The following is a 25190-nucleotide window of genomic DNA, read 5'->3' as shown; positions in this document are numbered from 1 at the left end:
CACGTGCACAGGATCGGTACATCCGAACATCACACCTGCGGGACAGGTACAGGATGGCAACAACAACTGCACGAGTTACACCAGGAACGCACAATCCCTCCATCAGTGCTCAGACTGTCCGCAATAGGCTGTGAGAGGCTGGAGTGAAGGCTTGTAGGCCTGTTGTAAGGCAGGTCCTCACCAGACATCACCGGCAACAACGTCGCCTATGGGCACAATCCCACCGTCGCTGGACCAGACAGGACTGGCAAAAAGTGCTCTTCACTGACGAGTCGCGGTTTTGTCTCACCAGGGGTGATGGTCGGATTCGCGTTTATCATCGAAGGAATGAGCGTTACATCGAGGCCTGTACTATGGAGCGGGATTGATTTGGAGGTGGAGGGTCTGTCATGGTCTGGGGCTAGGGCCATTCCCCCAGAATTGTCCAGGAACTTGTAGGTGCCTTGGTGGAAGAGTGGGGTAACATCTCACAGCAAGAACTGGAAAAGCTGGTGCAGTCCATGAGGAGGAGATGTAGTACTTAATGCAGCTGGTGTACACACCAGACACTGACTGTTACTTTGATTTTGACCCCCCCCCCCCCCCCTTTGTTCAGGGACACATTATTCAGTTTCTGTTAGTCACATGTCTGTGGAACTTGTTAAGTTTATGTCTGTTGTTGAATCTTATGTTCATACAAATATTTACATGCTAAGTTTGATGAAAATAAACTCTGTTGACAGTGAAAGGACGTTTCTTTTTTTGCTGAGCTTACTACGATTATCACTACTACTATCACCACTATTGTTTCTATTGCTATTACTATTATCACCACTACTATTAGTAGCACTATCACAAGTACTACTACTATCACCACTACTAGTACTCCTACTATCACGATCACTACTACTACTATCACCACTATTACTATTATACTTTCACCACTATTACTATTATACTTTCACCACTATTACTATTATACTTTCACCATTACAACTACTTCTACTATCAGCACTACTAGTACTACTACTATCACCATTACAACTACTATTGTTTATATTACTATTATCACAACTGTCACTACTATTATTACTACTAGTAGCACTATCACTACTACTAGTACTACTATCACCACTACTACTTCTGGTGCCACTACTATCACTAGTACTAGTACTATTATCACTAGTAATACTACTATCACCACCACTACTATCATCACTATTACTATTATACTGTCACCACTACTTCTATTATCACTACTATTATTACTACCACTATTATTATTACTACTACTATCACCACTACTACTATTATTACTACTACTACAACCACTATTGTTTCTATTACTATTATCACTACTAGTAGCACCACTACCTCTAGTAGCACTACCACAATTACTACCACTACAACCACTACTATTGTTACTATCATCACTACTATGATCATCACTACTACAACCACTTGTATTGTTACTAGTATTTTTACTACTACTATCACTACTAGTAGCACCACTACTACTAGTAGCACTACCACAATTACTACCACTACAACCACTTCTATTGTTACTAGTATTTTTACTACTACTATCACTACTGGTGGCATCACTACTCTACTAGTAGCACTACTACTACTACAACCACTACTATTGTTACTCTCACTACTACTATTATGATCACCACTACTTCTACTACCACTGGTATCTCTATTACTACTACTAGCACTACTACTACTAGCATCATTACTACAACCACTACAATTGTTACTATCACTACTACTAGTAGTATCATTACTACTACTATCACCACCATATACGTGAATGCTTCGGGGAAGTATAAATCCTTTGTTTTACAGGTATTCAAGGTTGTTTACAAATGTCTTGAGACTGCATGTCCTCTTTTCTCTCACACTCTGTCTCTGTGTCCGTCTTCAAACCTCTATGTCCCTCCCAAACTCTGTTTTGTATGATTTCTAATCAAAATATCTAATCTAAACCCTGTGCATTTGCCTGCAGTTAAGCAGATTGAAAAGAAATATGTGTTTTGAAAAATCTCGAGACTGATGTCTCCTTCTCCCCTCTCCCACCATGCAGAGGCCGTGGCACGAGTACGAGCACAACTTTCAGATCATGTACAAGGTGGGTATGGGCCACAAGCCCCCCATCCCAGAGAAGCTGTCCACAGAGGGGAAGGATTTCCTGGGTCACTGTCTGGAGAGCGAGCCCAAACAACGCTGGACTGCCAGTACACTGTTGGACCACCCATTCGTCAAGGTCAGAAACATGACATACTTCATTACAAAACAATATTAATGGAACACATTGGACGTAGAGCTATTAGAGATGTGCCATACGGACAAAAATCCATATTGCGCTAAATTGCCTGAATTGATGCGATAACGATAAGTAGTTTAACGTGAATGTGCACCACAGTTTTTGTTCAATTATCCTTAAACCACTACTATTAGTGTGATGGCTGTAGCCATCTATTGTTCCATGAACAATCACCCATATTAGCAACAGTATTACATTTCAAACTTCACTGTTCTCTAGTATAGGCTACTTATCCTAATGAACCATATCAGCAAAATACCTGTGATGTATGGTTGGTGTTGATCATTTTTGGTTTATAGTCCCACCTCTAGGTACTTTCATGTTTTGAGAGTTATCTTTATTCAACTTTGTGGTTATAATTACCTACAAAATCTATTTGAGAAGCATGGTGGTGTGTTAATATTTTACTTCTACAGAATCAAACATAACATTTAACTCCTCAGTCACTCTGAAATAAGCTTTTTCCCCTATAATGTGTACTAGTTTGGCAAAACATGCATAACCACACGCACATACAGTTCAGTGCATGTATGCAGACACAGTCACATGGTAGTCTAGATCACATGTGAAGACTAACCTACAGCTCATCTGTCTTTCATTCCTAGGTTTGCACAGATGAAGAGTGAGTGAGGGGAAACGGACCCTGTGGCTGTCACGTTTACAAACTATAGCACTACTGTACATGATGTTGGCCAGAGACTGGACACAGCCAGATAGAGGGGCTTGTGAACATAGGAAACAGAAAGTGGAACAAGAAATGATAACTGCAGGCATCTGGAGCTAAACTGAGGAACTCTTATGACATAATTTCAGATGGATCACCTGGGTCGTGTTCATTAGGCACTTGTTCAATTAGAACAGCTTGTTTTAGTTTTGTCTTTGAATTTTTTTGGGCTACGTTGTGTCCTAATGAACATGACCCTGTAGTCGAGTGACAGGTCTTGCATTTTATGGAAGGGGATAGAGGGGAATGTATTGCATTGTACATACTATAATAATATTATTGGTTCATTGGATCCTTCCTTGTATAAACAATATTGTAAAGCTTGAGTAATAAGTATAGCAACATCTTGTTGTTCTCTCACTGGTGAAGATAGAAGACCTGAATAAAAAGGCAAATGAGGAAGACATTTTAAAGAAATAACAAAGCTATGTCACTTTTTTTTTTAAACTGTTCCCCCTTTCAGTGAGTGTACTAGGGGACAAGTAAGGGACAGTTGAGCGCAGGGGAGGAAGGAGATCTTAGATCAATTCAGATATCTGGGTCTCGTTCAGTAGACAAACGTTGTGGAACATTGCAGCTAGAAATGTCGAGGCATGTTTGTTCTACAATGTTGTACCCTTCTGAACTTGCCCCAGGTTTGGTCGAGGCAGATATTGTCTTGCCTTTCCTTGTTTGATGAGGTGAGCCTCATTGCACAGAAGCAGGGGATGCTGCATCTGTAAGAAACTATTTCCACGCAAACATGCAAATTAACTTAACACTCAAAGGCTCTGGGGAGTCCAGGAAGGAAAGAAACATTTTGTTTTGGGGAATTTGTTTTAAAATATATATTTTTTTGCATTGGTAACATGTGGGGCTTAAGCCTATTGTGCATCCCAAATGGCACCCTATTCACTATATAGTGCACTACTTTTATGGTCCTGGTCAATAGTAGTGCACTATATAGGGAATAGTGTGCCATTTGTGTGCAGGGGATGTGGGTGGGGTTCTATAGGCTTCAGGCATGGATTGATGGTCAGTTAGACGGGTGTGCCCTGATTGGACAGCTGGCGCATATCCAACCAATGAGAGGAGACAAAGTTGAACGCTCACTCCCTGCTGCTGAACACACATACATTTTGGTCCTCTGCTGCTCTTTGTGTTTGCTATGTACAAACAATATTAATAAATCTTTTTTTAAGAAATGATGTGTGTGTGTCATGACTTAAGGTTAGATTCATCAAACATGGCAAAGTAATGTTGAAACAGGATCTTTAAAATAGAAGGGATTACACACACTGCATAAATCTAAAGTGGTCTCTGGTGTGTTTTACAGCTTTCTTTCTTTGGTCTTTATTTTATTACAGAAAAAATGTGATGCATGTCAATTGAGTCCATTCACAACTAATAAAAGTGCATTTAACAAAGTCACAACAGTGCCAATTTTAGTCATACATCTTGAACAACAAAGATGCTGGATGCATGCCCTGAACGTATCTGTGCTTTGTTTAGGTTCAGTACATTCCCATGTATCGACAAGATGAATACGGCCACATTAGACTGCCATTAGCAGACCGGTGTGCCCTCAAAAGACTTAAGCACCAGTCAACCCAGTCTTGTCCTGCTTGAATTGACTTCAATGTTATCCCTGACCAGTTACCAAGTATTTCTTGGAATGAATTTTGAGGTGAACTGTGCTGTAGTTATCAGATTAGTAATGTGAGTGATGCTCTGGTGCTGGCAAGAAATCTTGCAATTGTAAATTGAACTTAGTTGAAGTGTTAAAAAGGTCATCCCCTCATTTGTTGTTCAGTGGGACGCCATAGCTGGAGCTTCTCTTAATCTCAGTCTGTCCAATCATCCAGCGCACACCAACTGACACTGAGAATAGAAAGGAAAGAGACTTGAACATACTGTATGCTGAGGGTCATATGACATCTTTGTGGTTACAGCATCCAGTGTAGATGTTTGACCAACATGTTTGTCAACGGAATTATTAGTGAGATAAGGGCTAGTACCAATGCATTTAAAGACATGCAATATAATTTACTACTTTCCAAGAGTAAGGCACAAGCTCTTGATCAGTATCAGACTTGGTTACTGACTTTCAAATATTTGGACAAAGATTAGATGGTTAATAATGGCTAAGTTTAGGGAGAAGGTACAAATAAGTACACCTTGGGATCAATTCAATCCGTAGCGCGGAACGTCTATTGTAGTGCAATTTAAAGGCAATGTGACTGCATTCAAGGTAAACACTACATATGATGGTTCAACCGTAAATTACCTTTTAAATGTCAATCGCACTACAAAGCAGATCTTCCGCGGCATGGATTGAATCGAGACCCGTATCCCCAAAGTTATCCTGGTTGGTGACTTTTGGCTTGGGGGCCACTAGTTGATCAAATATACCAGTAACACCCACCTGCAGCGCAGAAAGCCACTGTGGCCAGGATGCTGAGAATAGACCCAGAGTTGACCAGCTGGACCAAGAGGAGGCAGAGGGGGTATAGGAGAAGGCAGGTCCAGCCCAGCCAGTTGATCAGGGCCCAGGGCCTGCATGGCGGGGTAACTTTGGGGCCTGGGAAACAACCTGTCTGGCTGTAGTCCTCCTGGAACTTGTCCTGGAACAACGATACATGACCACATTTATTATCTTACAAACAGGCGCATAGACAACTGGCTTCACAGCCACAAAGTGGGAAGGGAGTGGTGTTTATAAACTGTATGTCTCTGATCTTGTCTATATCATGTCTTTTTGTAGTGGATCTAAGTATTATGAAGTACCATCTCATTTAATCTAACCATGGCAATTTTACATCAGTTACTGTACAAATGGGTCAGATTGTGCAAGTGATTGATGAAAGTGTTTGGTGCAATGTTTGTGAATTAAACATTGGGGACAGAACAAAGTTATAATGTAAGGGTGAAGAGTAGGTACTGACATGAAGAGAGTTTTAGCTTTGTCCTTGGCGCTTACTGTCCTCCAAGGAGCTGGCTGCTCAAAAATAAAGATCCCCTTTCATTCCACTTCATCTCTCCCTCTCCTTCCCGGATGAATAGAAGTCATTGAGGTCTACAAATGAAAGACTGTACTGATCTAAAAGGAGCCATGTAGGCCTGTCACCACTATCCATAAAGGTTGACTACCTACTCACACTAGAACCAGGACAAACTGTCTTAGTTCCAATAGTCTTGTTTAATAGGAACTTGTTCTTGTAGAATGATCACAAGCATTCAATGCAGACAACTGCAGTGGCAACCTGTTTAATGCATGAGTACTGTGAATAGGACTATAGCTACGTTTACAAAGGCAGCCCAATTCTGATCTTTTGCCCAATTATTGGTCTTTTGACAAATCAGATCAGATCATTTGCCCATAATTGTGCTGCCTGTGTAAACGGGTAACAATTCCCTGTACAATTTACTGTAGTATTGGAAACTCACTCAGTTCCACCTGCTAACTGCTCAACAGGACTGGGAATGTCTGTATGTAGTACACATGTCTGTGAATAACAGACAAAGCACCATCTAATCTTATCCATTTGGGCTGGGCATCGTTAAAGACGCATGACACTATAATAATCAAATATATCAAATTAAAATGAATCTAACAGGGGCCAAAGGGCCATTTTACATCAGTTAATGTACTGTACATATGGGTCGGATTGTGCAAGTGACCAAAGAAAGTGTTTGGTGTAATGTTTGAATTAAACATTGGCGACAGAACAAAGTTATAATTTAAGGGTGAAGAGTAGGCACTGACATGAAGATAAAGTATAAATTAAGAGAGTTTAACTTTGTCCTTTGTTGTTGTATCCCTTAATGAACAAATAGATGCAAACTGCACCTTGTACAAATGCTTAGTTAGTAAATCTGTCCCATAGTGAATTGTAATCCCTCTCCCCTACCTTCTCCTGGTAGAGTTTATGAAGCCAGGCAGAACACTCAGCCTCATCCTCTGGTATGGACTCCAGTGGAATTCTCCTAGAGACAGAAATGTAGAAGGAAACACATTTATTTTAGCTGTCCAATTCAATTCAAAATAACTTCATGGTTCAGTAAAAACAAAACAGTCCAATAAGACAATATATGGGCCTTGAGATCAGTGAGTTATGCCTCTAACCATTGGCCCTTCCAGATCCCACCCATAGCACTTGCCCAACTTGCGATAGAAAATGCAGGTTTAAAATGAATTCATATTATCCATACCTTACATATAAATCTGGATGATACTTTTCCCCATTGAGAACCCCCAACAAGGTTGGAGTTTCATTGTTTCTGAAATTTAATGTACAACAGTACACCGCAGCAACTAAAGGGATAACAGAGAAAAACAAAAAGTTGAATGGCACCAGTCTTCATCCAAAATATTAAAAAAATAATACTTAGATATTCACTCATGAGCTGGGTTGTACGGAAGAGTATTAACCTAGTCAGTTGTACAACTGAATGCATTCAACCGAAATGTGTTTTCCGCATTTAACCCAACCCCTCTGAATCAGAGAGGTGCGGGGAGCTGCCTTAATCAACATCCACATCATCGGCACCCGGGGAGCAGCTGTTGCTGCGGGTTAACTGCCTTGTTCAAGGGCAGAACATCAGATGTTCACACCTTGCTGGCTCTGGGATTCAAACCAGCGACCTTTCGGTTACTGGCCCAACTCTCTTAACCGGAAGACTACCTGCCGCCCCCATATTAGGGCCTAGTGAAGAGAAAAAAAAATAGCTTGTGGTGGTAATTACACAATAATTTGAGAATGAAGTGGCAATATTTAAAGAATAAAGCCAATAATTTTTTTAATAAAGTTGACATTTTGAGAATAATATTGCCGTTATATTTCAAGATTATAGTTGTAGATTATAGTAGTAGATTATAGTAGTAGATTATAGTAGTAGATTATAGTAGGGGATTATAGTAGTAGATTATAGTGGGGGATTATAGTAGGGGATTATAGTAGGGGATTTGGTTAACTGCATGTCTGCCTTGCTCCCTGTTGCTGTGCATGCCACCGTGGCACAACCTCTTCCCGGTCTTAATACTTATAATAATGTGGTTATTATGTTCTAAAAGAGCAAGGATTTCCTTGTTACTAAAGCCAATTCTAAAGTATAGTTTCACCAGTCATCTCAGGCATGTCAACGGTGGTGCGCACAGCAACAGGGAGCCAGGAAGGCATGCAATTAATAACCAAATACAACTGCGACTTTATTCTTGAAATATTGCCCCTTTATTCTCAAAATATTGCTACTTTCTAATTAAAATATTGCCACTTAATTTACAAAATTGTATTTTGAATATTCACAAAAATGTATTTAAACGTTATTGTGAAAGTATTTAAAGTTTTTAAAGTACTATCTGTGCAAACCAGTACCACCACCCATCACTTATTTATTTTTCCCTCTTCACTTGGCCCTAATACTCCTCTGCAGTGTTGGGTAGGTTACTTGCTAAATTGAATCCGTTACAGATACTAGTTACCTGTCCAAAATTGCAATCAGTAACAATCTGATTACTTTCAGTTACTTTTGGATTACTTTCCCCTTAAGAGGCATTCAAAGAAGACAAAAAGGATCCATCAAACGCATTTGGTGTGTCATCATAGTGGTCTCTGACTTGTGGTCAGACTCGCTCAGGTGGAACAAACTTAAACTTGCACCTTTTTTAAATGCTGAATTGAATATCATTGAGAAAACAGAAAGTTGTCAATTCATTTTTTCACAAACATGCTTTCGGAATTTAAAAGTAATCCAAGAAGTAATCTAGTTTTTTTAAAGTATCTGATTACAATATTTTTGTTGGCACCCTAACTGATTACAGTTTTTATGTAATCAGATTACATGTAATTAGTCACTCCCCAACCCTGCTCATGAGTTTGACGTGTAGCATTTGGTCATTCTGGAGCTCTACAGGGTTCCGCACCTGTCCCCCTGAGGTTCTGGACGGCTACCCAGAAACCCTTAGTCCTGGGCAGGAGGTGGTGTTTGAGTTTGGGCAGGCTTTTCTTCTCTGCCACCTCCATACTGACCCGATGCTTCTCCTTTGTGAAGCGTGTTCCCTCACAGTGGAGCAAGAACTGGCACACAATTAGAGACTCACTGTAGCATCAAAACTGTGTTTAGATTTACCAACGAACCTGCATGCTCATGTTTACAAGGTGAGTATCATTATATTCTCACATTGTTATCCTTCCTAGACTCGTGACATACTATTGATTGTGTCAATCAAAGCAATCTTTTAGATGAATAACCAAACTGCATACTCATGTTTAGTTGTGAAGAAAACTGGAATAAGGAATTTAAAAAGACGTCACATCCTCTCACGAACTATACATGTTAATCAACTTCGGACTATTAAGTGTCATTACTGATTGACTGATTGATTAATTACTTTACTAGTTGGCTGGTTGATTGATGGCTCACCCAGAAGTTCTCAGGGTAATCCCGTAGGTTCTGAAGACTCTGGACAAAGTTCCTCTTATCTTCCTCCCACTTCCTCTTAATAAACACCATCTCCAGGAAGTACCACATCCAGCCAATCACAGGCAGGTACGACAACTCTTTCTTGGCTAAACATTTGGAGGCCTGGAAAGGGAAAGATTGTACTCAAACACATTAACAGAGGGCATCAAAGAACTTCAGAAAATACGGGTCTTTTCTCAAGCAATTCCTTGCTTCCCACCTTCCTCACCTCCTCAACGGTATTGGAGGAGAAGGTCCAAGGAGAGGAGGCAAGGAGAGAGAATGCAAGGAATCTGAGATCGATTAATCGAGAAAGCGCCCGGTTCTCTTACCCCAAGGACCCCGAATCGGTCACAGAAGGTCCAGCCACACAGAAAGTCTATTTCAAAGTTGTGGTTGAGGACGACGATGGCATTCTCTTTGCCGTAGAGTCGGTAATTCTCTGGGTCTGTGTAGAGCGTGACTTCAGTGCCAGACCACCACTCTAAGAGAGCCACAGACTCTGGGGAATACGCATAGCAGAGAAAAGTGTAAATAATATACCACTGTCAGCAGGTACAGTAACTTTGCATTGCAGTTATTGCACAATGTTAGAGAGAGCATAGCCCTCCTGCAGCATCAGTGCACTTAAAGGGGCAATCTGCAATTGGTACATACTTTTTTAACTTTTAAATGACTGATGTATACCCATTTGATTCTTGAAGAATATAAGTTATAAATACCTCGAGCTTAGTTCAACGATCCCCACCAAAATCAAAAATATAAACTTTTTTTACTCTGTTGTTTGTAAACAATGCAATTGGAAACAAATACTGTATATCCTCAAAAGATGGTTGAAACTATCATTTTGATTTCATGGATGGTCATGAACTGCCATTCCTCAGCTTTTTACCAAAACAGTGGCGGGGTGGCCACTTTGTTTTTCTTTGAACTGCAGATCAAATCAAATCCAATTTTATTGGTGGCGTACACATATTTTGCAGGTGTAACAAAATGTATAGCTCCAAGCAATAAAAATAAATAAAGAGAATCGGACACTATATATATATATAAACTCCCAGTAATTTATTGGGTAAATCACCAATGTTTCCGCATCACTGTGCCTTCTTCATGGGAAATGTCAGGAATGCTCGAACCAGATTGTGTAGACATATAATGACAATAGTGAGGGGTGTGTCATAATTAAGGGAATTAGAATGAATTGAGTGAAACTGTTAAAAAAAAAACAATAGTTTGTCATATTGAATATATTAGGCTAGTGTTATCATAATTGAATTTCTGTAGATAATTTTAGCATCAACATACATTGTTTAATTCAGTTTCACATTTTATATTTACGTTTGCTATTTCATTAAAAAAAAAAAATTGTTAGATGTAATCTATTGGTTCAACCATAATGCATAATAAGCATCATCAACAGGGGGAACATTTTGGGAGTACGCTGATAAGCCGTAGAAAGAATAAAACCATTTATAAGACTTATTCAAAGAGATAATTGTGGCCTGAGATCAGTGAATATTTTACCACTAGGGGTCAATGTTTTTAGACAGGATATCCAGTAAGCCTCCCTTTGTAGTTGTAGGATCTCAATGTTACCTCCTCTCCTTGGTAGAGCAACATGCTCAATGCCTGTGTATTTGAGGGAGGAGATGGGATGGTTAGCTTCAACAAAGTAAGCTGCTACTGGATAGTCAATGTTCTCACACCTGATTGAGCTGCGGTGTTCAACTATGCATTGTTTTAATTGTCTTTTCGTTTGTCCTACGTAGGCTTTTCCACATGAACAGGTGATGAGATAGATTACTCCCTTGGTCTTGCATGAGATGATGCCCCTAACAGGGATTTTTCCACCTGTATGTGGGTGTCTGAAGAAGGATGTTTTTATAGTGCTATTGCACTGTGCGCATGAGCCACATTTGTAGTTCCCATTTGGAATGGGTGTCAAGAGTAAGATGGCGCCGAAGAGGATGGCTGACGTTTTACATGCCCATAACCAAGTGCTATTTTATTCGGGTTTTTTTGTGTTGTTTGTAACGTATTTTTAAACTTATTTTGTACATAATGTTGCTGCTACCACCGTCTCTTATGGCCGAAAATAACTTCTGGACATCAGAAATGGGATTACTCACCACAAACTGGAAGAAGCTTTTTCCTTTAACGAGTCCGACGAGAAAGATATACTGCTATGCCGGGAACAGGATCCCCGTCATTTGCGTGAAGGAAAAGACACAGATCAGGCTGCCTTTTGAGAATCCGTAGGCGATTGAGTAAACTCCCACTGCCATCAATTCTACTTGCTAACATGCAATCGTTGGAAAATAAAATGGATGACCACGATTATGATTATCCTACCAACAGGACATTATGAACTGTAATATCTTATGTTTCACCGAGTCGTGGCTGAACGACGACATGGATAATATAGAGCTGGAGGGATTTTCAATGCACCTGCAGAACAGAGAAGCTACATCTGGTAAGATGAGGGGTGGGGGTGTGTGTCTTTTTGTCAATAACAGCTGGTGCGCAACGTCTAATATTAAAGAAGTCTCGAGGTATTGCTCGCCTGAGTTAGAGTACCTTATGATAAGCTGTAGACCACACTATCTACACACACTATCTAGAGAGTTCTCATCTATATTATTCGTAGACGTCTATTTACCGCCACAGACCAATGCTTGCACTAAGACCGCACTCAACCAACTCTATAAGGCCATAAGCAAACAAGAAAATGCTTACCCAGAAGTGGCGCTCCTAGTGGCCGGGACTTTAATGCAGGCAAACTTAAATAAGTTTTACAAACATTTTACCAGCATGTCACATGCAACCAGAGAAAAAAAAAACTCTCGACCACCTTCACTCCACACACAGAGATGCATACAAAGCTCTCCCCTGCCCTCCATTTGGCAAATCTGACCATAATTCTATCCTCCTGATTCCTGCTTACAAGCAAAAACTAAAGCAGGAAGTACGAGTGACTCACTCAATACTGAAGTGGTCAGATGACGTGAATGCTAAGCTACAGGACTGTTTTGCTAGCACAAACTGGAATATGTTCCGGGATTCATCCAATGGCATTGAGGAGTATATCACCTCAGTCATCGGCTTCATCAATAAGTGCATCGACGACATCATCCCCACTGTGACCATACGTACATATCCCAACTAGAAGCCATGGATTACAGGCAACATCCGCATTGAGCTAAAGGCTAGAGCTGCCGCTTTCAAGGAGCGAGACACTAATCCGGATGCCTATAAGAAATCCTGCTATGCCCTCAGATGAATCATCAAACAAGCAAAGCATCAATACAGGATTAAGATTGAATCCTACTACACCGGCTCTGACGCTTGTCAAATGTGGCAGAGCTTGAAAACTATTACGGACTACAAAGGGAAGGCCAGTTGCCAGCTGCCCAGTGACGCGAGCCTACCAGACGAGCTAAATGCTTTTATGCTCGCTTTGAGCCAAGCAACACTGAAGCATGCACGAGAGCACCAGCAGTTCTGGATGACTGTGTGATCACGCTCTCGGTAGCCAATGTGAGCAAGACTTTTAAACAGGTCAACATTCACAAAGCCGTGGGGCCAGATGGATTACAGGATGTGTACTCAAAGTATGCGCAGACCAACTGGCAAGTGTCTTCACTGACATTTTCAACCTCTTCCTGACTGAGTCTGTAATACCTACATGTTTCAAGCAGACCACCATAGTCCCTGTGCCCAAGGAAGCGAAGGTAACCTGCCTAAATGATTACCGCCCCGTAGCACTCACGTCGGTAGCCATGAAGTGCTTTGAAAGGCTGGTCATGGCTCACATCAACAGCATCCTCCCGGATACCCTAGACCCACTCCAATTTGCATACCGCCCCAACAGATCCACAGATGATGCAATCGCACTCCACACTACCCTTTCCCACCTGGACAAAAGGAACACCTATGTGAGAATGCTGTTCATTGACTAGAGCTCAGCGTTCAATACCATAGTGCCCTCAAAGCTCATCACTAAGCTAAAGACCATGGGACTGAACACCTCCCTCTGCAACTGGATCCTGGACTTCCTGATGGGCCGCCCCCAGGTGGTAAGGGTAGGCAACAACACGTCTACCACGCTGATCCTCAACACTGGGGCCCCTCAGGGGTGTGTACTTAGTCCCCTCCTGTACATCGACGACTGTGTGGCCAAACGACTTCAACGCCATCATTAAGTTTGCTTAATGATGTTTGCTTAACATCTCTGGGCTAGTTGGGACGTGACCGTCCCACCTGCGGGACACTCTATTCAACAGCTAGTGAAATAGCATGGCGCGAAATACAAAACAGCAAAAATCTCATAATTTCATTTTCTCAAACAATCAACTATTTTACACCATTTTAAAGATAAGGCTCTTGTTAATCTAACCACATTGTCCGATTTCAAAAAGGCTTTACGGCGAAAGCATAAAATTTGATTATGTTAGGACATAAACTTCGCAAGGACATGCATCACAAAAACCAAAAGTACAGCTAAAATATTCACTAACCTTTGATGATCTTCATCAGATGGCACTCATAGGACTTCATGTTATACAATACATGTAAGTTTTGTTAGATAAAGTTCACATTTATATCCAAAAACAGCATTTTACATTGGCGCGTGATGTTCAGAAAATGTATTCCCACCAAAACACCCGGTGAATGTGCACATCAATTTACAAAAATATTCATCATAAACGTTGATAAAATTTACAACAAATTGAAAGAATTATAGATACACTACTCCTTGACGCAACCGCTTTGTCAGATTTCAAAATAACTTTACGGAGAAAGCACATTGTTCAATATTCTGAGTACATAGCTCAGCCATCGAAGCAAGCAATACAGCTACACGCCAAGTTCTGGCATCAACAAAACTCAGAATTAGTATTATAAATATTCTCTTACCTTTGCTGATCTTCGTCAGAATGCACTCCGAGGACTCCTACTTCCACAAGAAATGTTTGTTTTGTTCGAAATACTCCATATTTATGTCCAAATACCTCCGTTTTGTTCGTGCGTTCAGATCACTATCCAAAGGCATAACGCGCGAGCGTAAATCAGGACACAAAATGTCAAAATGTTCCATTACCGGTCGTAGAAACATGTCAAACGGTGTTTACAATTAAACCTTAGGGTATTTTTAACATAAAACGTCGATAATATTCCAACCGGACAATAGCGTATTCATTCCAGGAGAAATAGAAGGAACGGCGCGCTCGCGGGATCGCGCATACCCAAGCCCTTTGTCCATAGGCAGTCCACTCATTGACTGAGCTACTATTCTCTGCCCAGTAACAGGAGAAGGATGAAAAAACTTTAAAGGCTGTTGACAGTCAATGGAAGCCTTAGGAACGTGACCCCACAGACACTGTAGTTTCGATAGGGATTCAAAAGAAGAACTACAATTCTCAGATTTCCCACTTCCTGGTTGGATTTTTCTCAGGTTTTTGCCTACCATATGAGTTCTGTTATACTCACAGACATCATTCAAACATTTTTAGAAACTTCAGAGTGTTTTCTATCCAAATCTACTAATTATATGCAAATATTTGACTCTTGGCCCGAGTATTAGGCAGTTTACTCTGGGCACGCTTTTCATCCGAAATTGAAAATACTGCCCCCTATACCCTAAAAAGTTAACAGTGGTAGGCCTAATCACCGACAACGATGAGACAGCCTATAAGGAGGAGGTCAGAGAACTGACAGTTTGGTGCCAGGACAACAACCTCTCCCTCAACGTGAGCAAGACAAAGGAGCTGATTGGGGACTACAGGAAACATCAACGAGGCTGTAGTGGAGCAGGTCGAAAGTTTCAAGTTCCTTGGTGTCCACATCACCAACGATCTATCATGGTCCAAACACACCAAGACAGTCGTGAAGAGGGCACGACAAAACCTTTTTCCCCCTCAGGAGACTGAAGATTTGGCATGGGTCCCCAGATCCTCCAAAAGTTCTATAGCTGCACCATCCAGAGCATCCTGACTGGTTGCATCACCACCTGGTATGGCAACTGCTCGGCATCTGACCGTAAGGCGCTATAGAGTAGTGCATACGGCCTAGTATATCACTGGGGCCAAGCTTCCTGCAATCCGGGAAAGCCAATAAAATTCTCAGCGACTCCAGTCACCCAAGTCATAGACTATTTTCTCTGCTACTGCACGGCAAGCGGTACCGGAGTGCCAAGTCTAAGACTAAAAGGCTCCATAACAGCTTCTACCCCCAATCCATAATACTGCAAATAATAAAATGGCCACCGGACTATTACATTGACCCCTGCTACTCGCTGTTTATTATACATGCTTAGTCACTTCACCCCTACCTACATGTACAAATTATCTCTAACCTGTACCCCCGCACACTGACTCGGTATATAGCCTCGTTATTGTGTTACTTTTTATAATTTTTTACTTTAGTTTATTTGGTAGATATTTTCTTAACTCTTCTTGAACTGCACTGTTGGTTAAGGGCTTGTAAGTAAGCATTTCATAGTAAGGTCTACACTTGTTGTATTCAGCACATGTGACAAATAAAGTTTGATTTGATTTGAGTGTCTGAGTGGGTTCAGGGGGCAGGTCAGATTTCACCAAGCTATCTCCAATATAGCAACCACACCTATAGACCACCAGTGGGGATCCTTGAAGAGGTGTGCAATTTTTTGGTCTGATTGCAGAATATGCCAGTGCTTTTTCATGATTGCGTTCATTTTCCCCGAACTCTTGGTGTACTTAATGCAAAACACGGTTGCGTTGTTTTCTTCTTTGGTTGAGTTTAGTAATTCCTCTCTTGGTTTTTGAGATATTTTCATCATTGCAGCATCAAGAGTTTTGTCCTTGTAGCCTCTCATTTTGAATTTATCTGTCATTTTTTTAGCCTTGCTGTCAAAATCTGTCTGGTGGCCACAGATTTGTTTAACCCTGCATAACTGGCTATATGGTAGACCATTCTAGATGAGAAGAGGATGCATACTATCCACACATAGCAGGGTATTGCGGTCTGTGGGCTTTGTGTATAAGTCTGTGTAATGCATCATTCTCTTTGATGATCCATAAGTCCAGGTAATTTATTTTTCTCTCAGTCTGCAATAATAGTGAAGACATCAAAACAGAAACTGGTTACCAACGTAATTAGAGCAGCAAAATTAAACATTTTGTCATACCTGTGGTATGAGAATTCATTGCTCATACCACCCAGTTATTAAAGTGATCAGTGTTCAATGACTACATAGGGCAGCAGTCTCTAAGGTGCAGGGTATTGTATTGGGTGGTAGCCAGCTAGGAACAGTGACTAAGTTGAGGGCAGGGTACTGGGCAGAGGCCGGCTAGTGGTGACTATTTTACAGTCTGATGGCCTGGAGATAGAAGCTGACTTTTCAGACTCTCTGTCCCAGCTTTGATACGCATGTATGGTCTCTGCCTTCTAGATGGTAGCGGGGTGAACAGTCTGTGGCTTGGGGGGCTAAGCCAAATTTCTTCACCCTGCTGAGGTTGAAGAGGCGCTGTTGCGCCTTCTCACCACACTGTCTCGGTGGATGGACCATTTCAGGTTGTCAGTGATGTGCCCACAGAGGAACTTGAAGCATTTCACCCTCTCCCCGTCAATGTGGATGGGGGCGTGCTCCCTCTGCTGCCTCCTGAAGTCAATGATCAGCTCCTTCATTTTGTTGGCGTTGAGGGAGAGGTTATTTTCCTGACACCACTCCGCCAGGTCCTTCACCTCCTCCCTGTAGGCAGTCTTGTTGTTGTTGGTAATCAGACCTAGCACTGTTGTTTCATCAGCAAACTTGATGATGGAGTTGGAGATGTGCATGGCCATGCAGTCATGGATGAACAGGGTGTACAGAAGGGGGCTGAGCACGTACCCTTGTGGGGCCCACGTGTTGAGGATCAGTGTGTTTTTGCCTAACTTCATCACCTGGGATAGGTCGGTCAGGAAGTCCAGGACCCAGTTGCACAAGGTGGGGTTCAGATCCAGGGCCACGAGCTTAGTGATGAGCTTGGAGGGCACTATGGTGTTGAAGGCTGAGCTGAAGTCGATGAACAGCATTCTTACATACGTAGGTATTCCACTTGTCCAGATGGGATAGGGCAGTGTACATCCGTGGCTCTGTTGGGGCGGTATGCAAATTGTACTGTGGTCTAGGGTGCCGGATAAGGTGGAGGTGATATGATCCTTAACTAGCCTGTCAAAACACTTCATGATGACAGAAGTGAGTGTTACTGAGCGATAGTCATTTAGTTCAGTTACTTTCGCTCTCTTGAGTAAAAGAACAATGGTGGACATATTGAAGCAAGTGGGGACGACAGACTAACAATCCAGCCAGCTGGTCTGCACATTCTCTGAGGACGCGGCTTGAGATGCCGTCTGGGCTGGCAGCCTTGCAATGGTTAACACGCTTAAATGTCTTACTCACGTCGGCCACGGAGAACGCAAGCTCACTGTCCTCGTTAGCGGTGGTGGCCCACTTCCGCGGTTCCGTTTTTTTCCTCGAAGAGGGCAAAGGTGTTTAGTTTGTCCGGGAGTGAGGCGTCGGTGTCTGCAACGTGGCTGGCTTTCCCTTTATAATCTGTGATTGTCTGGGGTTCCTGCCACATACCTCGTGTCTGAGCCTGAGATTGCCCCTTTAAATCAGTGAAGTGAAACAATAGGGAAAGAGAATGATATTCAGTTTGTATTTCAGGCCAAGAGAAGGCCTGCAGTAGAAGTAAAGAACAGTAGAATAGATCCTACTCACGGCTGGTGAGGGAGTATCCCAGTTTACAGTTGATCCTCCTGGCCAGCTGCTTGTTGATTGGCCAGAGGGGCAGAGTGCAGATCTGTAATAGGTTGATCAGGAGACCGCTGACAAAGAACCCATAGCAGATGACCAGATGACACAAGAGCTGGCCCTTCAACCACTGTACCAGACCCATCTAGAGGAGAGGAGTGGGGAGGAAGGGAAAGGAAGAGGAAAGGGGGATACCTAGTCAGTTGTACAACTGAATGCATTCAGGGGAGGGGAGCGGAGGGAAGAGGAGAGGGGAGGTATTTGGTATTTTATTAGGATCCCCATTAACTGTTGCAAAAGCAGCAGCTACTCTTCCTGGGTTCCACACAAAACATGACATAATATAGAACATTAATAGACAAGAACAGCTAAAGGACAGAACTACATAAAAATTAAAATTAAAGGCACACGTAGCCTACATATCAATACATAAACTATCTAGGTCAAATAGAGGAGAGGCGTTGTGCCGTGAGGTGTTGCTTTATTTTTGAAACCAGGTTTGCAGTTCACTTGAGCAATATGAGATGGAATGGAGTTCCATGCGATAATGGCTCTATATAATACTGTACGCTTTCTTGAATTTGTTCTGGATTTGGGGACTGTGAACAGACACCTGCTGGCATGTCTGGTGGGGGAAGTGTGTGTGTCAGAGCTGTGTGTATGTTGACTATGAAAACAATTTGACATTTTCCACACATTAATGTTTCTTATAAAAATAAAAAGTGATGCAGTCAGTCTCTCTGTTCTGGGCCAGCTGCAGCTTAACTAGGTCTTTCCTTGCAGCACTCGACCACACGATTGGACAATAATTAAGATAAGACAAAACTAGAACCTGCAGGACTTGCTTTTTGGAGTGTGGTGTCAAAAAAGCAGAGAATCTCTTTATTACAGATAGACCTCTCATCTTTACAACCATTGAATCTATATGTTTTGACCATGACAGTTTACAATCTAAGGTAAAGCCAAGTAATTTAGTCTCCTCAACTTGTTCAAAAGCCACACCATTCATTACCAGATTCAGATGAGGTCTTGAACTTTGGGAATGATTTGTATCAAATACAATGATCTTAGTTTTAGAGATGTTCAGGACCAGTTTATTACTGGCCACCCATTCCAAAACAGACTGCAACTCTTTGTAAAGGGTTTCAGTGACTTCATTAGCTGTGGTTGCTGATGCGTGCTCCCATCACTGGGAGCTCGGCCCCAGTAGTGGGCCGTACACACTACTACCCTCTGTAGTACCTTGTGGCCGGATGCCGAGCAGTTGCCATACCAAGTGATGGTGCAGCCAGTCAAGATGCTCTCAATGGTGCAGCTGTAGAACATTTTGAGGATCTGAGGGCCCATGCCAAATCTTTTTGTTTCAGCCTCCTGAGGGAGAAGAGGCGTTGTTGTGCCCTCTTCACATCTGTTGGTGTGTTTGGACCATGATAGGTCTTTAGTGGCCTCCCGAGTGGTGCAGCGGTCTAAGGCACTGCATCTCAGTGCTAGAGGCCTCACAATAAAGCCTGGTTCGATTCCAGGCTGTATCACAACCAGCCGTGATTGGGCGGCACACAATCGGCCCAGCGTTGTCCGGATTGGGGCTTGGCCTGGGTAGGCCGTCATTGTAAATAAGAATTTGTTCTTAACTGACTTGCCTAGTTAAATAAAGGTTAAATACAAATAAATAAAATAAGTGATGTAGACACCCTGGAACTTCAATCTCTCAACTGTCTCTACTACCTCAATGTGAATGGGGGCATGCTCAGCCCTCAGTTTCCTGTAGTCCACGATCAGCTCCTTTGTCAAGCTGATGTTAGCATTTAGCCTAACTCCTAAACTTAACCCTAATCCCTAGCCTAGCAAACAAAATTGGTGATGGACATCTACAACTTAATGCATACCCCACAAAACGTAACATATCATACTAAATGGAGTGTTTCGGATTTACGTACAGAATAATACTAAATGCTCTGAGACCAGGTTGGACAGACAAGTCTCAAGGATACACATCAATGAGATACTGTAACTTCCAGTCATCAGTATAGATCACCCTTGCTCAACTACTATGCATGCATAGCTTGCATGTATTTACATAATGTGCGCATGCTTCAGATGACAGAAATCTGAATGCACTACCAGAGTTTTGAAAACGTCTGTTTAATAATACTTAGGCCTACCTGTGGATATTTTGTCTCAAATTCCCAGAGGTAGAGAACCAACCACCCAGACAACCGGTTGAGTAAGTTCAATTGTCATTTTATTTTATTCACAGTATTTAGTCTCACTGGCCACTTCAAATAGTTGAAGTTCAATATTTCAGAAGGTGAATTACAAAAGCTAGTCACTGGATGGTTAATGGGGCAAAGGTCACCCCATCCTCGCTCCACAACAGTTGGCAGAGTTGTGTTATCCTGACCCTGACTGACACAGTGAAGCGCTCACTGCCCTCCAAAGAACTGGCTGTTAAAAAATAAAGCTCCTTTTATTCCACTTCTATATCTCTCTCCCTTCCTTCATCTTGGCTGAATAGAAGTCATTGAGGTCTACTAAAGAAAGACTGTACTGATCTAAAAGGAGCCATGTAGGCCTGTCACCACTATCCATAAAGGTCCAGTGGCAGTTTCGCCATCTGGCAATTCTGGCAAATGCCTGATGGGCTGGACCATTTTTTTGTTGGGTGGGCTGCTCGAAATTGACACACAAAAATATAATTTTTAACTAAAAGTAAAAGAATGAAAAAAGGTGACATGGCCAGCAGCCCATTATTTATTTTTTTAATTGCGAACTTTCTTTGTTATACAAATTTCTCTGTTACAGCCTTTGGCTGATCAGTGGGCACCGACCATCCCCCTATCAAGATTTCCCGGCCTGGTTTTCTGATGAGCTGAGGTCATGCAAACTCACATTCAAAGTCAAACGCGACATCAGCAAAGAGACCTGCCCCATGTCTGTCATCAGTTAGACAGCTAAGATCATGCATCTTAAAAAAAAAGAAAGAGCATATTTTAAAATGTCACCTCACTTAAAACTTCCTATTGATCCTAAAACCATGATTTGGTCAAACAGTAAAGTGCATTATCCTCCTGATTCCTGTAATCAAAGTGTCTGCCCTGCCCCTGTGCCCTTACTGGAGCCTGCTGCTGGAATAAGTGAGCCACTCTCCTCTCCCCCCATGCACTCAAGAGAAAAATGTGTTCTGATTGTAGGCTATAACATTTCAAAATGCAAATGCGTGAAAAACACGCATTTGAACATAACGCACAAAATTACAGTTAACAAAAATGTATGCTTAATCCAGTATAAACTGATATATAGAATGTAATATACAAGAGACAAAATTCACAAAGTCTACAGCAAAACGGCAGAGTCATATCTTAAGTGTAAAACTAACAATGACTCAATAATTCATGCCTTCTGGGAGTGCTATAAAGTCCAAAAGTTATGGGCAGAGTTAGAAAACTGTCTGTCAGAAGTTTTACAATGTAAATGTACTTTTAATCCATCTATCTGCATATTTCAAGACATGGCTAATGGGGGTGCAGTGAGATACACAAAGGGTTGGACAATATTATTTTTAACGCTTATATTGAAGAAGCTATTACTTAAATACTGGAAGCCAAATGATACTCCAAACAAGAGAATAGAATAATCATATTCTTTATTATTTAAATATTGAATCTAATAATAATCTTTCTACAGTCAAAAACAAACAAATCATATGGGGAAGAGTCTTACAAGTATTAGAAACAATGGGTGTGGACACAGTGGGTCTGAGCAAGCGTGATATCATGAATGTTTGTGGAAATGTATGTAATGTTAATTTGTTCATGTTTTTTGTCCATGTAAGTTTTTTTGTTTGTTGTAAAAAAAAAAAGCAAGTTAGAGGTAGTTTCTTGAGCCAATGCTAACTAGCATTAGCACAATGACTGGAAGTCTATGGGTATCTGCTAGCATGCTATGTTAAGTTGTTTATTGTTTTTGTCTATATACTGTATGGTCTGTTTGTTTTTTAAAAACAGGTCTTAGAGAGGAGGGTCTCAGCTTTTTATTAGATATAATTTGTTTTCTCAACTCTCAATATTCAGCTCAATAGCAACTATTTTACAACCAAGATATTTGATATTGCTTGGAGATATGGAGCTTTGCGTGCACAAAATGCGCATCGGCCATTGCGAGGCCATAGGCCTATAGGTATCATGGGTGCTAGTCTACAACTTCAAAGTTTGTTTTAGGACATTACATTTACTGTTGAATGAATACATGGCTACTAGCAGTGGCTATTATATTTAAAGTTAGCAATCTAATGTGTTCTGAGTTTCCACTTCCTCAGTTGTTGAACCCCCTATTAACTGAACAGCTTTTATAAAGGACTGGATTGAATTGTGAAGTTGACCACACAATTTATTTTCATAATGAGCCAAATCTATAGTTTTTTTACCCAAAGTTGCAAAGGAAAATGTGATCTATTTAATAAACACAAGACACAAGAACAGCAAAATGGATAAAAGAGTGTGGTGGTATTGCAGGAACAGAGGCATAAATATTTTTCTACTTCAAAAAAAATACTGCATTGTTGGTTAAGGTCGTGTAAGTAAGTATGTTGTATTCGGCGCATGTGACAAATAGAATTTGATTTGATTTGTTCTAGTGGTCAAAACCTAGTACTTTCACACAACTCTATGGTAAATAATGCAAGCGACTTCAATTAGTAATTCCTCTGAAGAGGGGAGAGAAAGAAACACCACCAGATACACAGCGAATACATTACATAGTATGGAGAAGCAACACTCAAAGCTACAGCTTCATACTACTTGTCAAACATATAGAACCGATAATGTATACTGGTTGTTGGGGTGGGATTGGCATGGGGTGTGGGTGGTCCCTGGGTGGGTTTTGACCGTGTTTTATTTATTCCTCATGTCTTACTCATTGGTAGGAAGAAGTTTGGTTCAAATGGGATGTTGAGTACTATATTTATTGAATATTAGCTGAATCCTATACATTAAAATGACCAATTTGGGTGCAATAAAATAGCTTAATTTCTCTGAGATCAAATTATATTTCAACAAAATAATGTTTCAGAAACGCTAATCGTATCTGTTACTAACTACAGAGACGACGTCAGAACTATCTGAGATAGTGGGTGTTGAAATCCTATTTCTTGTGCTCTTTGAGGTGGAACAACTCTAATCTAATCTAACTGTCTTCCACCAGCCAACTTCCCAACAGAACTGGGCACAACTCTAGGCAGACAACTGTGCTGGCAGGTACACATTGTCTGACTGGCTATCTGGTAATTATACCATGCTGATGACACACCCTGCTAGGTTACACCATGGGAACTACTACAGTGTACCAATAGCTGGCTGGCCCTACCTGACTGCACCACAATACAATACAATCTAGTATGGAGGAATTTACCTCAGGGGAGTGCTGGTGTACAGTAGCCTGTCAAACCTCACCTATGCTTTTGAGGAAGTATCAGGACGGGAGAGGAAAATTGTTTTTCATTCTCATTCTAAGCAAATGCATCCCATAACATCTTCTGATTCCAAATAGCACTTGGTTTCTATCTGAAGTGCTCAATGAATAGCATTCCATAAGAGCAAAATTATTTAGAAAAAATATGATTTCAAACTATAGCCAACATAATTTGAGTCTCCCCAACAGTTTATTTTTGGTTATGATAACACTAAGTTAATATAGTTCAAAATCACAAAGCTTTTTTCATTGATTGAAATCGAACAAACTAGGTTTTAATTTATAATCAATATTCTTACCAAGGAACTATATGTATACTAGTTGTAGTATACAAAAAAATAAGAAAATACAGGAGTAACCTAATAATAAGACAGTGTGAAAAAAACATACGTTTAGATTACATGAATAAAAGTGTGTTACCTACCTTGTCCCAGGCGTTTGGTTCTTTTGTGGCGATAACGCGCCCAGACACTGCCGGCGTGGTGAGATAACTCGATCAGTTTGAATACGGCGTTACGAACGCTCATTTCAGTGTGCTCCGTAAGCCACGCCCCAGTGGTTAGAGCTAGGCATGTTGCACTGGGATACGTTTTAATACAAAAAAACACTCAATTTACAATGGGTCCGCTTTTGTTCTGTGTAGCATGGTTATGCTAATATATTTCAGACCAGCGTATTGCAGTTCATTTCGTTTTAGACTTATGAAGTAAAATATATTTGAGTAGTAAACAGGGAAACGACTCCCGGACAGTTCCCAATAGAACATACCAGAGGCGCATCATTTACTAGGCTACCTAAATTATTGGGATCGTCTGGTTTCCATGGTTCTTGGTTATTTACCAGGTAACCATAAGTGAAAACGAAACAAGGACTGAATCAATAGACTCCTTCATTTTCTCAACTAGAGACTGAAATAAATTGTGTTACTTTGAAAAGATGGGCCTGGCTGACATGACAAATACATTAAAGGGGAAAGGATCCACAGACACTGCACATATCTTTATTTACAATGCTGGCTGCCATGGTTAACACAAACACAGGACATTTAATGCTATCTGAATTGACTCAGAAAAGTAACATAAGTAGGTCTACAGTATCACAGCGAGGTTAAACAGGTGTGTGCTAGATTATCCAGTGTCCACAGCAACACTATTGATTATCCTCTACCCCATTGCAGGTGGTGTACTATGGTCTTAGCCATGCTCTAACTAACCCTTCTGGAGGGTCTGAGGCACTTAGACTGCAACTGAGGACACCTTGGCCTGACACCTGGATGGGCTCCCCTCTACCTGCCTGTTGCTGCCTCCACTGGTTTTTCCTCTACTTCTCCATCTGATCATAGGTTCTTGAATGTATGCTTTTATACAGTCTGTGTCTCCGTATTACAGCAAGTCAAATAAAGATTAGCGCAAACAGGAACTGTGACTTCTTTCGTCAATGATTTGCTATGGCTGAGGTATTTTGTCAGTTATAAG

General features: G+C 41.3%; 2 protein-coding genes across 6 annotated transcripts in view; one reads left to right on the top strand and one right to left on the bottom strand.

Annotated features, from left to right (window-relative positions):
* LOC106589750 (mitogen-activated protein kinase kinase kinase 4) overlaps nt 1-4216 on the top strand; it is a 113909-nt gene extending 109693 nt beyond the window's left edge. For all 3 annotated transcript variants that reach the window (XM_014180062.3, XM_014180061.3, XM_014180063.3), the window contains 2 exons: nt 2069-2248; nt 2914-4216. In XM_014180062.3, the coding sequence (XP_014035537.1) occupies nt 2069-2248; nt 2914-2934 (201 nt within the window). In that variant the 3' untranslated portion in view covers nt 2935-4216. The remainder of the gene's footprint in view (nt 1-2068; nt 2249-2913) is intronic.
* Nucleotides 4217-4335: 119 nt separating this feature from the next.
* On the bottom strand, nt 4336-24732 carry agpat4 (1-acylglycerol-3-phosphate O-acyltransferase 4 (lysophosphatidic acid acyltransferase, delta)). 3 transcript variants are annotated; one of them, XM_082970542.1, is made up of 9 exons: nt 24140-24719; nt 18217-18460; nt 9806-9975; nt 9435-9596; nt 8935-9088; nt 7224-7326; nt 6923-6998; nt 5437-5635; nt 4336-4892 (listed from the first exon to the last, which is right to left on the bottom strand). In XM_082970542.1, exons 2-9 carry the CDS (start codon nt 18392-18394, stop codon nt 4810-4812), a joined length of 1125 nt encoding a protein of 374 aa, XP_082826668.1. In that variant the 5' UTR covers nt 18395-18460; nt 24140-24719; the 3' UTR covers nt 4336-4809. The 3 variants fall into 3 exon arrangements, with proteins under 3 accessions (XP_082826668.1, XP_014035540.3, XP_082826669.1); XM_014180065.3 differs by having other exon boundaries at nt 18217-18394; nt 24140-24718; XM_082970543.1 differs by lacking the exon at nt 18217-18460 and having other exon boundaries at nt 24140-24732.
* Between the last annotated feature and the right edge of the window lie 458 nt (nt 24733-25190).

Source organism: Salmo salar, chromosome 28, assembly GCF_965601325.2.
Source record: "Salmo salar chromosome 28, fSalSal1, whole genome shotgun sequence".
In the NCBI taxonomy this organism is placed as follows: domain Eukaryota; kingdom Metazoa; phylum Chordata; class Actinopteri; order Salmoniformes; family Salmonidae; genus Salmo; species Salmo salar.
This window is presented reverse-complemented; position numbering and strand designations above follow the sequence as displayed.

What these genes read in the sequence shown, in the direction of transcription:
- agpat4 (XM_082970542.1), bottom strand. Translation starts at nt 18,394, where the DNA reads ATGGGTCTGGTACAGTGGTTGAAGGGCCAGCTCTTGTGTCATCTGGTC. An exon ending in GGGATACTCCCTCACCAGCC is followed by an intron (nt 9,976 to 18,216) that starts GTGAGTAGGATC and finishes CGTATTCCCCAG; the next exon opens with AGTCTGTGGCTCTCTTAGAG. An exon ending in AGTGGCTTTCTGCGCTGCAG is followed by an intron (nt 4,893 to 5,436) that starts GTGGGTGTTACT and finishes TTCTATTCTCAG; the next exon opens with TGTCAGTTGGTGTGCGCTGG.